At 35.1% G+C, this 15,953-nt stretch overlaps 1 protein-coding gene across 2 annotated transcripts in view; it reads right to left on the bottom strand.

Annotated features, from left to right (window-relative positions):
* The window catches only part of PTPRK (protein tyrosine phosphatase receptor type K), a 540,251-nt gene that overhangs the window by 404,099 nt on the left and 120,199 nt on the right, over positions 1-15,953 (bottom strand). For both annotated transcript variants that reach the window (XM_026504778.4, XM_026504780.4), the window contains exon 2: positions 9,260-9,382. In XM_026504778.4, coding sequence (XP_026360563.2) covers positions 9,260-9,382 — 123 coding nt within the window. The remainder of the gene's footprint in view (positions 1-9,259; positions 9,383-15,953) is intronic.

Raw genomic sequence — 15,953 nt, 5'->3', positions numbered from 1 at the left:
CCCAGCTGATTTGAGAGACAACAACTTTCCTTATTGTTTATAGACATTTTAAGTTGGGCTCTTCATTACTTGGAGCGGGAGAAAGCATAAGAGATTCAACTTTGACCATACTTCCAAGTCAGCCCTGAAGGTCTTTTTCCTGCAGTCTCTAAAGAAAGATCTCTACTTATACTTATTTATATAGACATCAAAAAGCTGGATCTTTTTCTCCTCTATCTCTACATACTTGGTTGGATTCCTAACCTTGACTTTCCCAAGGCATGAAACCTTTGGCAATTTACTCCACCTCTCTGAACCTCATTTCCTTTAGCTATAGAGTGAGGTTAATACGTACCTCAAAGGCTTTTATAAAAATTAAGTGATGGGGCTCCTGGTTGAGAATCTGCCTTTGGCTCAGGTCACGATCTTGGGGTCCTAGGATCCAGCCCTGCACTGGGTGCCCTGCTCAGTGGGGAGTCTGCTTTTCCCTCTGCCGCTCCCCACAACCCCCACGCCCGGCTCACACGTGCTCTCTCTCTCATTCTCCGTCTCTCTCAAATAAATAAATAAAATCTTTAAAAAATAAAATAAAATAAAAATTCAGTGAAATGCCATATTTTAAAAAATGCCTGAGATTATATGAAAGTGGTCAGGAAAGCATCTAACCTGGCTTGTATAAAAATCATACACTCAAAACATAACTTCTGAACAGCCAAATTGACATTCCGCTTTCCTACTTAATTCACCAACTATCTAAAAACAGGGGGAAAGGAGAAGGTACAGAAATACATGAAATGAAACTTGTGGAATTGTTCTATTTAATTTTATTCTCATAAACTGCAAGAAGTACATCAGCGTCTCTCTTTAATCTATGTCTCTAGGTGGAGAGTTCATGATGCTGCTGGCATTTATAAGTTGTCAGGTACTCTAAGTATAGAAAACATTCATTTTTTGTTGAGAGATATTTCCCAATCAATAACTTGCTCTTGGAGGGTGGGGGACAATGTCTGTACAACATACCATAGTACTCTGAGCAGAAATTAAGTTTGAAAACTGACAACCTTCCAAGATTTTTAAAGCATCTTTTTATGTAATGACAAGTACATAATCACAGCTCTATGATTTTTTACAATATCAACTACAAGATAAGCATCTCATCTTTTTTAAATAATCTCTAATTTAATCACTTATCTTTTGTTTGTGGGGTGTTGTTTTTTGTTTTTTTTGTTTTTTTTTTTTGGTATATTTTTCTTTTCCTGGCATTCTTCTTGTATTTGAAAGATAATAAGCTTTTAAACTGAGACTAACAGAATTTCTTAGCCACCATGAGGCAAGTTTACTCTTGGAGAGGAAAAGTATAAGGTCATCACAACACTTTCGATCACACTCCCCCCAAGGAAAAGTAATTTTGTTTCTTTGGACTATGTATTGATTTTAAGGTACATGTTAAAGGTACCTGTACAGTCTTTGAAATTACTCTGTATTCTTATACTAATTCATTTAAGAGACTGAAAGTTCTCTAGCCCTGACACCAGTATTTCTTTCTTTCTTTCTTTCTTTCTTTCTTTCTTTCTTTCTTTCTTTCTTTCTTTCTTTCTTTCTTTCTTTCTTTCTTTCTTTCTCTTTCTTCCTTTCTTCCTTTCCTTTCCTTTCCTTTCCTTTCCTTTCCTTTTATGCTAGCCTGTTTTTTTCCACTGAGATATATTGGGACATATCTAACTTAGATACATTATGTACCTGAAGTATCAGGAAAATATTCCCATCTCAGCATGCCATTTCTGTCCACAGTAATTTAGACATTCTTCATGCTGCATTTATGTCCGCAAGGGTAATAGTCCTTACATTAAAAACCAGCCTTCAAGAAGTGTTTCACCCTTCATGAAGCCCATTACCGCCTTTCTCTCTCTGACCCTGCACTGCCTCCAACTCCCACTGTTTTTAATAAGCAACTCAAGTGTGGTAAACTATCTTCTCTGTGCTGAGGGCAAAAGCACCAACAGATACATGATAACATGGTTTGGAAGAACACACTGAAATAAGCCCATAATTCTAGTCCTAAAATACCCCACTGCAAACAAAGTCTTAAAATTATTTTCAAACCCTAAACTTTAGTCTGATTCCTGTAGTCCATGAATTTTTCTTCTGCTTTATGTGCTCTAATGAGACAGCAGATAATATATGTGTTTCCAAAGGTCTGCTTATACAGACATGAGGCAACTGTTCATCAAATAACTAAAAATAACATGCAGGTAAATCAGAGAGGACCAAGTATTTCCCTAGGGGTTGAGAGTCTCATGTAGAAAACCCAGAAGCTCAGCCACAATTTCAAACAAGTCTCAGAGTCCATTTCATGCAAAGATGAAGAGACAGTCATTTACAGCTTTTAAATTTTGGAAATAGTATTTTAGATGAAATAGTAAAAAATCAACACAGATACCTCATTATACAGTGGATTTAAATGTCCATGAGTAACTCAAGGAACTATATCAGCTACACTACAATTACAAAGCAGGATGATATGGTGGCAAGAGTAATTCTGATATTAGACAGATGAACCTAAGTTCAAATCCCATCCCTGGGGGGCTTTAAGCAAGTTATTCACTCTACTTAACTCCAAAGTATCACTAATTTGTAGGGTGCATGTGAGGATTAAGAAAATATATCGTGTCACTGGTATAGTAAAACCCAGTAAGCCACCAATAAGTCATAGCTAATACCATAGCTAATGGTAGCTAATGGCTACCTTCATCTCTGCACATTTCATGTTGAGTGTGCACCAAACCATTGTTTTCAAAGTGTCCTTTGGAGACTTCTATCTCTTAAGTGTTTTTCACAGAAGCCATCTTGATGGAGCTGGGGTAGTGGAGAAGAAGGGTGTAGGGGTAGTGATGTAGGGAGTACAAAGCAAATAGGTTCTAGGACCATTAGCTCCTTGTGGCTGATTTTACATATGTGAATATTGTGAAATATTATTTTCATAAAAAGAATTCTATGATTTAAAAAAAGAAACTGAAAATCATTGAATGATGCATGGCCTTACAGTTTTAAACTTGTAAGGTTTTCAGGCTCTGTCACCTTCTTAGAATCTAATGCCTATATCCACTACTTAGAAATTTTCCCATCTGTGTTAATGAACTGATGTTAAGCTTTACTCTTACTCTTCCCCTCTCTCTCATTGTCTCCCTGTCCTTCGTTTTCCCTCTACCACCCACCTCTCAATTCTCCTTAAGACAACTGCACAGGTTCACACACATGCACACGTTATCTTTAGTCATATTAACAGACAATGATAACTAGACTACAAAAAGAAAATAAACCAACACTTTGGCCTAATTTGCTCTATCCTCTAACACAAACAAAACCAGCCATAATACTGCAACTTAGTATCTCTGTTTACCAACACTATATACCAACACTATATACAACTTTATTCTATCATCTCTGCCATGTTTTGACTCTGGTAAATTTGCTATCAAATAATTCTGTTCATTCAAATGTGTGAGATTTTGGCAGCTATGACCTTGTAGAAACACATGTCTTATTATCAATTGTCTATAATAGAGCGATGAAAAGATTAGGCAAGGTAATCCACTCATTTTAATGAGTGATTAAGGTTCCCAGAGAGATAGACGTACAGGTTAGAAATGGTAAGTCATTGCAAAAATTCCCTTGAAGTTTCTCCTGAGGTATATCAAACGGGATACAGTCCGTACACAATAACACTGTTTAGTAAATTGACTATAAGTCTTCTCTTATAAAACTAAGACACTATCTTCTTAACCTAGAAAACTTAGCTGGAACTGTATAAACTATAAAATGTTATCATATGAATCAAATTGTGGAACCCAATGTTTTATTTGACTTTTAAACATCACACTATCAGAAGAAAGCCAGGCACAAAATCATGTGACCCACGTACACTCCATACTGAATACACAAACACATTTAGTCTCTCCAAATAAATATTTGAAGAAGGCAATCTTTATTTTAACAACCTGGCTAATAATTCATGTTTAAACTCTGAGGGATAAAAAAAAAAAAAGGATACACAGTTCTAAAGGTAACAAATTAATATAAAGACACATTTCTTAACAGCATTGTTCATTCCTCATCCTTCTCTGTGTAATGCTATTTTTCTCTCTGTTTTAGTTTGTGGGCTTCACCAAAGGGCAGAATTGAGATCTGTAGTTTCTTAAACTACTGAATCACACCTCACTAAGTTTTATAACAAAGAAGGAATGGTTTCTTACTTCAATCTTCAGATTAATTTAATGACATAGGGCTTTATCTTTTACTGCATACATAGCATGTATGCATTTTATGGAAGGAAGTCTGTACAATGATTTACATTGTTATTAGTGAAAAGCACCAGACTGAAGGTGGGATACAATGTAGTCATAATTTTAAATACTATCAAATGGATACTCTAGAGACTCTAAACTAAAATTCAATTAGTCATTTTACAAAAAGCTGTTAAATAAAAAAAGCAGTTATAATTATAGTAGATGATAAATGTATTAAGATGTCAATCATGATCCCCAATCTCAGCTCTAGGACAGAACGTATAGTAAAATGTTCAAATGAGTTTGTTTCATGAGGTCATAAGCATAAAAGAATATCTGACAAACAAGGTCAGGAACACAGATGTATTTGAGATCAAAGAATAATTTCTAGCTCCATGCAACATCTCTCATTCTCATTTCAGGCTGCTAAGGAATAAAAGATTGAGGTTAATTTGACATGCAAAAGACGAGAGAGAGAGAAAAAGAGAGAGAAAACCTAACGGGAGCTCCTCCTTGGTAGTATTAATAACATTTAAAATTATATTTGAAATAAACAGGTAAAATCATTTATTAAGGCAAAAGCCAAATATTAATAATTATGTGAAGATCTAATCACATTAAAATCTGAACTGAATATAATCTTCCAGAAATGGGGTATTTGTTTTATTCAATTCAATTTTTAGCAAGAGAAAGAAAAACCTTTTTTGTTTAATCCCTGACCAAAAGTATTTTAAAAAGCATATATAAGTTGACATTTTTGCCTAAATAAAATGAAATAGTATCTTGGGAAATCAAAGAAGAAAAACACAGTTTATGTTCATGAAGAACTTACAGTTTAGGGAAGAGAATGACATATACAAAGATGATACTGTAACAGCCACAACTGAAATATGTACAGACTACAGTGGAAAACATTCAGATATGAGGATAGAAGAAATGTAAGAGTTCCAAGCCAATCAGAAAAATCCTTCCTACACAGATGGAACTTGAATAGACACAGTAAGAATGGGTAAGAGTTTGGCGAGTGGATAAGTGGACAGAGAACTATCTAAGCAGAGGGAAGAGATCATACAAAGGCTCAGAGATGCTCAGAGACCATAGTATTTTTGAATTTCAGGGCACGGATCCAAAAGGGTGGAAAAGAGAGTTGAGCGCATTTGAGATGTCCTATGATACCTCTTTTATTTTAATCTATAACATTTTTAATGATTAGTTTAGTTTTCCCAAAGCACCCCTGTGAGCACTGGCTTTATTTTGCTTTATTTTCTGCCACTTTTTATTAATAAATAAGATATATAGAGAAAAGTACCGAGCTCACAATTATATAGCTCAATGATTTTTCAGGTCAGGCACACCTGTGTAAACACCATCCAGACAAGAAATACAGTACTACCATGCCACCTTCCAAGCACTAATAATCCCTCACCCCTGCCAGCCCCTCCTGCAAGTAAATAATACCCTGACTTCTAACATCATCAGTAGTTTCACCTGTCTTTGAAATTATATAAATGAAATAGGGTACATATTCTTTTATGTCCACTTTCTTTCCCTCAAGGTGATGTTTGTGAAATTCATCCATATCGTATGTGGCAACAGGTCATTCGTGTACATCATTGTGTTATACTCCCTTACATGAATGCATCACCATAAGCGCAGATTTATCCATTGCACTGTTAACAGATATCCTTGCATTGTTTTCAGTTTGGGCCTATTAGGAACACTGGTGCATTCCTGCATATTATCATTTGGAGAACATGTGTACCCAATTCTACAGGGCTTACACCCAAGAATGGATTTACTGGGTCATAGGTTGTACAAAGTGCTTGTACAGATTTATACTCTGACCAGTAGTATATGAGAGTTTCACTTGCTCTAAAGTCTTAAAAAACCTGAAATTTTTATTTTCATCTTTCTGCTGAGTATGCAGTAGTTTCTCTTTGTGATTTTAGTTCACACACCCTTGGTGATTGAGTTGGGGAGGTGCTCATATTTTCCTATGATTTTTGGCCATTATCCTAATACTAAATATCCTAAATTAATCCTTTTGCATATTATTTTTAATGCACTTAGCAGGCCTTTCAGTCACGATCATCGTCACCTGACAAAGGGAGGGTGGGGGCTAGGAACCACTGAAGAACATTTTAAACAATTACTGATAGCAATATATCTTCAAGAAATAATTTTCTTCTTTCCTCTTTTCTTATCTTCTACCCATCTTCATGCTTCTATTAATCTAATCTATTTGTCCATGCTATCCGTCTTCTTCCCTTCTATGTTTCTAGTCCAAAAAGGTCAATAAATAGGAGGCAATTAACGATGTCCAAGTACTGTCCAGAGAGTTCAATAGATCAATAACAGTTTACATCTGAGACCTAGTCTTCTTACTTTAGGGTTGCCAAAGGTTTGAAGGTGTTTGTTTGTTTGCTTGTTTGTTTTATAAATGAAACAAGTAAGCATGCCTATTTATTTGAAAATAAATGGATCTTCATAAAATTTAAACAGGATAAATATAAATGTCTCCTTTTTGTTATAACTCATGAACAATGTTTTAAAGAAATATCAGAAGGAAAAAACTGGTATGTACTGTAAAAAGAGAACAATAAAAGAAGATTATACAAGGGTGCTTTCTTTCGCTTTTCCTAAAGACCAAATACAAGCCACATTTGGCAAAACTAAAGTAGCCATGACCTTTTCCCTCCTCTGCATGATTAATTACTTAATGTCCTATTAATTGGAAGATGTGGCTGAATTTCAAACACTTTCATTTTCTGTGCACATCATCCTGTACTGTAACCACCGATTAAGCTGTTCATCAAAGGTGAGCCAACAAGGTCATCTGAGCAGTATCTCTTCAGCTATTCATTATCCATCTTCAATGGTAATTAACAATGGTAACATTTCCATAAATCAACATCTTTCTGATTATTCTCTGATGATACACAGTCAAAATGTGTGCATCCCAGCCCGCCCCTTTTAATTTTATATTAAAAAAAAAAAATTCTAAATATACCACAGAGAAAGCTCAGGTGAAATAGTACAGGAGTTTCTTCAATCAAAACATATGAAGAAAATAAGGTTATGTACCTTTGAAAGAGAAATACAAACCTATGCACAAAACTAAATGGGACTGCTGGCAACACAGGGAGCAAACATAAGCAGCAAAGGGTGTCAGCCACCTAGGACCAATTTATTCCCCTGGAGAGAAAATTATGGCTCAGTCCAGCTTCAGAGATAACCATTTGCCTAGTCAGCCATGGAAGGTGACAATTTAAAACAGGAAGCAGATTTAATTCACCTTACTCTCAAAACACACATTACCGGGTAGACCAATTAAAACTTGTCAAAGAATAGAGTTACCATATTCTTTTCCAGACCATAATTTGGAAATGTAATTTTTAGGTCTGGTTTTGTTTATTTTGTGTATTTGTGGTGTATTGTTGCTTACTGTTGATGGTTTAAGCTTTTTGGCTCTATAGATCAGATTAGTTAGTAAATCCAGAAATACTTTTGATAAAACTCTCTTCCTTGGTTCACTTGAATTGATATTTTCATCTCCAATGGCTAGTCTAAAATTGTCATTTCTAAAATTCACCACTACAGGAAGGTCTTTCTGAATTAATTGTAAAGTATTTTTAAAACTATCATAATAAAAGTACTGAAAACATGTGTTAAAACTTAAATTATTAGCAATAGGTAATCAGATTATCAATTACATAGGATTATATATAATAATTACATAATGATTATATATTACTACACAGCATATTAACATATTATGCTGTTAAATATTACATTGTAATTATTATATATACATGATGATATATAATGTATTGTTATAAGCTATATTTATTTCTAAACATTGGAAGGAAAATAATTAATGCTTTTTAATATTATATTTTAGTATTCCTGTTGACATTTTCAATTTTTGCAATTTAATAAGTTATTGCTAAACATACATATACAGAGTTTGGGATTGGTCCCAAATTAATATGTAGAACTGAAGGCACGTATATTAGTCTGACAGTACGAATAAATGATAGCATTATAAAATGATATGTCTATATTGCTACTGTACCTTAATGTGTTTTTCACAAGTAAGAGAAAACACAACTCAAACTGGCTTAACCAATAAGAAGATGTATTATTTCACAAAACCAGAAATCAAAGGATGTATCAAGGTCCAGATAAAGAATGAACAGGACTCAGAGCTATTTATCTAAAATTTACCCAGAAAAGACCTCCTTCTCCCTTTGATAATTTTGTCTCCAGGCAGCCTCTCCTCAGAGCTACTTGCATGCTTGAGAGCAGAGTGACAATGACATAAGCCATCTCTCCATCATGGAATATAAATCCATCCTTTCAGTCTGATTGGACTAAACCCGTGTCATTTAACTGACTAGGTACTATGCAAGTTGATCTTACATTTTAGATTATCTTAAAAGAATTTTGTTTGCTATGCTTTCATGGGGGTTTTTTGTTGGTTTTGTTTCCATTTTGCCTTTTTATTAAATAGGAAGAAAAAAAAAAAAAAACAGGGGCGCCTGGGTGGCTCAGTCGGTTGGGTGTCTGCCTTTGGCTCAGGGTCTGGGGATCCAGCTCAGGGTCTGGGGATCCAGCCCAGAGTCAGGCTCCTGGCTCAGTGGGGGGCCTGCTCCTCCCTCTCCCTCTGCCTCTCTCCCCTACTCATGCTCTTTCTCTCTCTCACCCTCTCCCTGTGTCTCTGTCTTAAAAATCTTAAAAAAAAAAAAAAAAACCCACAAATACTTAAATTTTTCCAGTCAGAGATAACAAAAACAGAGTGAGCATTCTGGAAGAACACAGGATTATAGAAAAGTTATTGAGGGAAAGGCGAAGACAACAATAAGGCTCTTAGATGTGCTCAAGTAGTTTGCCATAGTAGTTTACTCTAACAAATGATTGTGTTACACCTAAAGCAAGAAAATAAGACATATTCCAATGCCATTCCCCCAACACAGGATGAACAGAATGATTCTCACCTTGAGGCATCTCGGGTGGCAGATAATGAGGTTCTTGGGCGCTAACATGTACCCATTCGAAGTCATCATACAGATCCTGATGGTAATCACAGGCCCCTGGACCATCATCAAAAGTACAGCCACCTCAAAGAAGAAGAGAAAGATTATTGTTACATTCTACACAGATTTGCTAAAAATTGAGAATGTGCTGGAGAAGGAAAGATTATATTGAATATGTAATACAGCACTCTTAATAATAATTGGTATTCCTGTTTTTGACTATTCTCGTTAAATTTTCACATAAAATGAATTTCTATCAGTAGTTTCTGTCTGAATAGAAAACCAGTTTGAGCCTCAGAAGGAAGGCTGAGGTACAGGTTTTGAAAGATTTAAAGAGTAGAAGACACTTGTATAGAGAAGCTTTCCTGAAATATACAAACCACCTAAAATCTAAATAGATTTTAATAACTTCAGTGCGGAGAAGGGAAAGAGTAAAAATTGTCTTTTTTCATAATGCAAGTTCAAAAAGGTGAAGTTAATATCTAAATCTTACCAAATGCCTTGCTTGAAAAGAACACTTTGAAAGAACATTTGAAATAGTAAATGAAACATATAAAGCTTTATAGGGTCTAAAAGTATTTGAGGTCAGTGATACATTCTTCCATACTTTATTTAGATTATTTTCGTACACACTTATGACTTAAAAGGAGGGAAAAAAACTAAAACTTGAGTAAAGCTGATCAGATTCGCCTTTAATCACTCTCACCACTTCCACTTTATTTAATAACCATATATATACATATATATATGTGTATATATATGTGTATATATATATAAAGGAGGTAGCCTTTCCCCTTTATATCAGTCATTTTTTCTGGGTTTTTTTTCCACGGGTAATTTTAAGGCAAAAGTAGAATGATTACTTTTGCTTCTCAACCTAGGTATACAGGCACAAAGAATTCAACGTACTTATTCAGTTCATGAAAATAAGAACTGGCCTGTACGTCTAATCTTGAAAGAAAATGGATTAGAAGTAATGAAAATTCAGCAGTGGGTTTAATGAGAAAAACCAATAACGTGTCTCCTTTCAAGTAAGTTATTTGTTTAGTTTCCATGGGGATCTCTGTGAAGAAATTCAGTGAATTCTCTGACCAAACAGCAGACTATGGAGTGGTAAACTTCTGGCCTAAAAATTCTTCTCTGTAAACAAGGAATTCATTTTTTTTAACAAAAGTTTGTCAGCTTATATATGAATAAAAATTGCATTCCTCACCAGTGACAGAGATGGCAAAGAAGGCAAGATCAGAGATGTTCAGATGATGTTATGGCCCTAATAACCATTTTCGAAAGCAGAACATGTATGCGGGCATCCTTGAATCTTTCTTACGACTACATCAATCCTTTGAAATAATCAAACTTCAGCAGGTTGAAAGCTTAATAATGTCTTTTAAATATCCTAAAATAGCCTCCTTATAAATGTTTTCATGGAAAATGATGTACATCTTAATTTAAAATTAATCAATGAAAAAAGGTTGCTGGGAAATGCGTCTTCACATAGCAAGGGGAAAGTTTTTCTCAAAATATAATTTGCTATCTCAAAGCCAAAATTACTTACTGCTTTGTAACACATGCCTTCAGGGCCCCCACTGCCCTTTATAATAGTGTGAGTGGCCTCTGTATGTAAATTTAAACTACCAATGGAACCTACATTGGCTCATTTGGAAGACGAATGACCTTAATTGCTGCCCTTCATAGCCATTGTTAATTTTAGACTCCAGGATTCTGATGAGCAATAACCACTAGAAGTATCTGTACAAAAGAAGTGGGTCAACCCCTACTATCTGTTGTTGAACTTAACTGCCACATCAGTCAAGAGTTTTGGAAATAGTTAGTGGTCCACTTGACTTGATTGATAAGAAAATTTTTAAAAGATGATTTTTTTCTACGGCCGCTTATAATAAATTCTAATCTAAGAGGGCCCATATATCTATTTACAGCACATAGGGCATATCAGTAAATCTCTGATAAAACTTTTTTTTATTCTTTTTATATTTTATATTTCAAGGGTAAGTACTAATACTGTATACTGAACTAGATGAGAGGAAATTAAAAAAAAAAAAAAAAAACTGATCCTGGCCTGATGAATGGCATAGTGACATAGAGAGACATTTATATATATAAATACAGTGTGTTATAAGGGATAATAACAGTAGGACCAAGGTCACAAGGAACACAAATGACAAATGAACAGGCTACCTACACCATGGCTGGTTAGAGAAGTCTTCATGTATTTAGGCCTATAAAGATGAGTAAAGATAATGCTGGACAAGAATAGAGATAGGACTAAAATTAGAGAAAAAGCAAGAGCAAAGGCATGCAACTCTAAAGAAACATGAGATTTGGAGGGATCTCGAATATCCTCAAAAACTTCTGTGTTACGAACATGAAAAGTATGTACAGGGTAAGGCAGAAATAAAACTAAATAAGAAAGATTTTAGATATAAAATGCTTAGATTTTATTCTGTAGTTGTACTGAAGACATCAAAGAATTTTATCCAAGAGTAGTACAAAATTCAAGCCATGCTAAAAATAATAGCAACAAGAATAATAATAATAACAACTCTAGTAGTCATGTAGAGTTTAAAGAGGAATGGAGGAAAATGGAGGTAGAGTGTTTGGTTCAACCTTACAACAGATAACACCGAACAGATAACAGATAACAGAAGATAATTCATCTCGAGGTAATCCCATTATATACAATCCCTGTTTACCATTTAAGACTCACTAGAAAGTCTTGTAAACAAAGTCTTGTAAACATACTCTTCTATACACATGTTCCTGAGTTCAAGACATCTTCATATATAGCATTAAAATCTACTTAAAGGAGAAGCACCTTAGCAAGATTCCAACTCACAAAAACATAACTCATTAAAGTTTATCTGAGCTTGATGGCAGAACAAAAGGAGGCAAGATGTTCAAGAACTTTAGATAGGTCGAGGGAATGAAAAGAACAGCAAGGAAACAGTTTACATTTCAGTTGTTGTATTTGCCACCAGTAAGACGACAATGAGTATCTGCAAATCAGGTCAGAGAAACAGCAATCACGAGTTCGTTGACCCTTCGGGGAAAACTACTTCTGCAGAGCCATTTCACAGATTGCTACTTCCTTCATACCAACCAATCAGCTAAGGGGCAGATCTATCACTGCAATGGTCGGCTTCCACTCTGGCAATCCACTTATGGGGCTTTGCAAACTGTTCACCTGAAGATAAAAATCAAGCTAACTTGGATTTGCCTGAATTTCTTTCCATTCCTAAACTGCTCACTGAAAGGACTGGTACTAAGAAACATAGTATCCCAACCCCAAAATGATATTGCTTAAACATCCAGCATTTAGACTCTTGAGTGTTTATTTAAACAGGTGGTGGTAGACTCTGAGAGAGCATGGAAATAGAGACCCTTTCTGTGGAATCAAGAAAGAAAGAATACTGAACTCGAATCCTTTCTGACGTCAAACTTTTCAATAAAAACCAGTGTTGGGTTAATTTAGGACAAAGTTAAATTGGAGAAAAATATCAACAAATTAAAAATAAATTTAATTTAAAAAATAAAATTAAAAAAAAATTGAGAAAAATAAAAAGTCAGTAGGGCCCTGGACAGCTCTGAACATTTTGTAAAGGACATTCTTTTAAAAGATATTGTACTAGGGGCGCTGGGGTGGTTAGGTTAACGGACTGACTCCTGATTTCAGCTCAGGTCATGATCTCAGGATCCTGTGCGTAAGTCCTGCATGGGGCTCCTAGCCCTGTGGGGAGTCTACTTGAGGATTCTCTCTCCCAATTCCTCTGCCCTTCCCCCTGCTGACGTGCACATGCAAGCACACGCTCTCTCTCTCACACACACACAAATAAATAAATCTTTTAAAAAAATACAATAAAAGATATTGTACTAGGATATTCCACATTCTCCCCTCCAGGGCACTTATGCAGTCTTAATTTCCTGACTGCATACAATAAATTGCAAGAAACATAGAATATTCTTTTATGGTTCTTTACTATATATAAAGAACAAGCTTCATTTAGTTGAAGACACAGATTATTTTTCTTTTTATTTTCTTAAATAGTTTGGAATAGCAAGGTTTTAAAAAGAGAAACTCTTGGACAAAATATGTTGGCAAATACAAATCCTTAGCACAGCTGTTTATGATCTTCAAAAATGGACATGTTAATCTTTTCCATTGTGAATTAAGCTGTGATACACAAATTCACTCATGTAAGTTATCATCAACTTTGCAATGATCTTTCTTCCATTAAGAACAAAAAGAAAGATTAACACATGTTACATTAGGACACATGCAATACCGAATTAAATTAACTTTGAATAGATCATCTTTATCTACACTAATCAGACACCATAATATAAGTTTACTGGTATAATCCCCAAAACTCATTACAAAGAGGTCAACGCATTTTACCAAAAAATTCAAAAAGACAAAAAAGGAATTTATTACTAAATATCTTAAATGTAATTCTACCTATAATCTGAGTCAATATAGTCTATTCCCAGAAAAACAGATTGGAAAAGGGTAAAAATTGATGCTTTTATATAAAGTTTGTATTTCCTCTTAAATCTTACTGGGTTATCTTAATGGCTTTATTTGTCTGTTTTTCTTTTCAACCCTACAGTTCTGGGAATACTGAAGGTACAAAATAAGAATTAACAATGCTATGGTCCATGTTTAGGTAATTTACATCTGCTCTAAAAATGAGCAATGTTTTTTCTCAATTTACCTACTGAAGTTCAAGAAAAAAAAAATCCAAATAGATGCAAAGTACAAATGCCTTTGGGAGCATAAGTATGAGTCGCTGGTCGTTAATACATTGCTCTGATTCAATACCAAAGAGGATCTACTGAAGAAAAATTAGAAAATTCATGAATAAGACTTGCTTAAAAGATAATCACTTCAGATCAAAAACAAAATAAGTCTTTTACTCTGCTAGTAACTAATTAGTATGTGAAAATATTATTTGAGCCTAGCTCCTCGATAAAGGAAAAGAACTTGAAACACATTTGTGGAGATCCAAACCCATCATTTATTGATAGATACAAATGATTCCTAATGATGAGAGAAGAGCTCATTTCAAACACACCCATAAATTATCTAATTGTTCATCCCTAAAGTTCCATTTCTAGCCACGAATATATGTTTAATATATATAATCCAACATTATTTAGCTCATAAGACTTCTATTCAAACTGTCTATGATTCAAAGCAAAATGCTATACTCCATCTGACTGAGTAATCTTCCTTTAATAAGACTGAATTAGCCAGAACAGAATAATAAACCCAAATTCACTCCCCTCCATCTTTGCAGAGGCAATATTTAAATCTCCTAAACTTCAACGGATAAAACTTAAGGAATTTCAGGGTTCCTGGGTGGCTCAGTCGGTTAAGCGTCTGCCTTCAGCTCAGGTCATGATCCCAGGGTCCTGGGATCAAGCCCCACATCAGGGCTCCCTGCTCGGCAGGGAGTCTGCTTTCCCTCTCCCTCTACTGCTCCCCCTGCTTGTGCTCTCTCTCTGTCAAATAAACAAATAAAATCTTAAAAAAAAAAAAAAAGAAAAGAAAAGAAAACTTAAGGAATTTCAAGGAACTGGCACACACCGCCACTTACATGGTAGAAGAGAGACTGTTTCTAGACACAGCAGGAAGCGAAGGCTAAACACATACACAGCTTTGCTATTTTACTTCTTTGAGCTTTAATCTCCATCTCAGTAAAATCAAGACAATGAGAGCTACAGTACAGTTAGTTTGTAGGAGTTTTAATGGTAATGCATATAAAGCTCTTAATACTCAACAAGTTTTCTGTTCACAGTAGCCTTATTTTCTCATGTCCCATTCTTGACAGTTTATTATCTATATATGCTATACAGATGTAAACCTGTGCACATATCTAAGTACTAAAGCCTAAATGAGAAACTTATGATTTCCATATAATTTACCCAAAAAGTCTAAAGCATTTCCATAAAGACTTTTTACCATATTACCATATTACCATCATCAGACATGGGTTCAATTAGGAAGTACCTTCCTTTAGATCAGGGGTCAACAAATTTTATCTGTAAAAAACAAGTTAAGAATATCTTCGGTTTTGCAGGCCATACCACTTCTTTTTCTTTTTCGTTTTAAAGATTGTATTTATTTATCTGAGACAGAGACAGCATGAGCAGGGGGGAAGGGTAGAAGGAGAGAAAGAAGCAGACACCCCACTCAGCAGGGAGCCCAACGCAGTGCTGGATCCCAGGGCCCTGAGATCATGACCTGAGCTGAAGTCAGATGCTTAACCAAACGAACCACTCAGGCACCCCCAGGTCATACCATTTCTGTCACAACTATATGTCATTAAGCAAAAAAGCTGCCACAGAGAATAACCAACAAATGGATATGTCTGTATTCAAATTAAACTTCTATTTACAAAAATGGGTGGCAAACTGGATTTGGCCTGTGGGCCATAGTTCAGCAACACCTGGTTTAGATCACTCTGATCTTAAGTAGTCTTTTTTTTTTTTTTAAGATTACTTATTTATTTATTTATTTGAGAGAGAGAGATAGCAAGTGATAGCACAAATGAGAGAGATGGAGAAGCAGACTTTCCGGTGACCAGGGAGCCCAACGTGGGGCTCAACCCCAGGACCCTGAGATTATGACCTGAGC

Source organism: Ursus arctos, unplaced genomic scaffold (assembly GCF_023065955.2).
Source record: "Ursus arctos isolate Adak ecotype North America unplaced genomic scaffold, UrsArc2.0 scaffold_13, whole genome shotgun sequence".
Taxonomy (NCBI): Eukaryota; Metazoa; Chordata; class Mammalia; order Carnivora; family Ursidae; genus Ursus; species Ursus arctos.
Note: the sequence above shows the minus strand (reverse complement) of the source record. Positions and strands in the feature narration are given on the sequence as shown.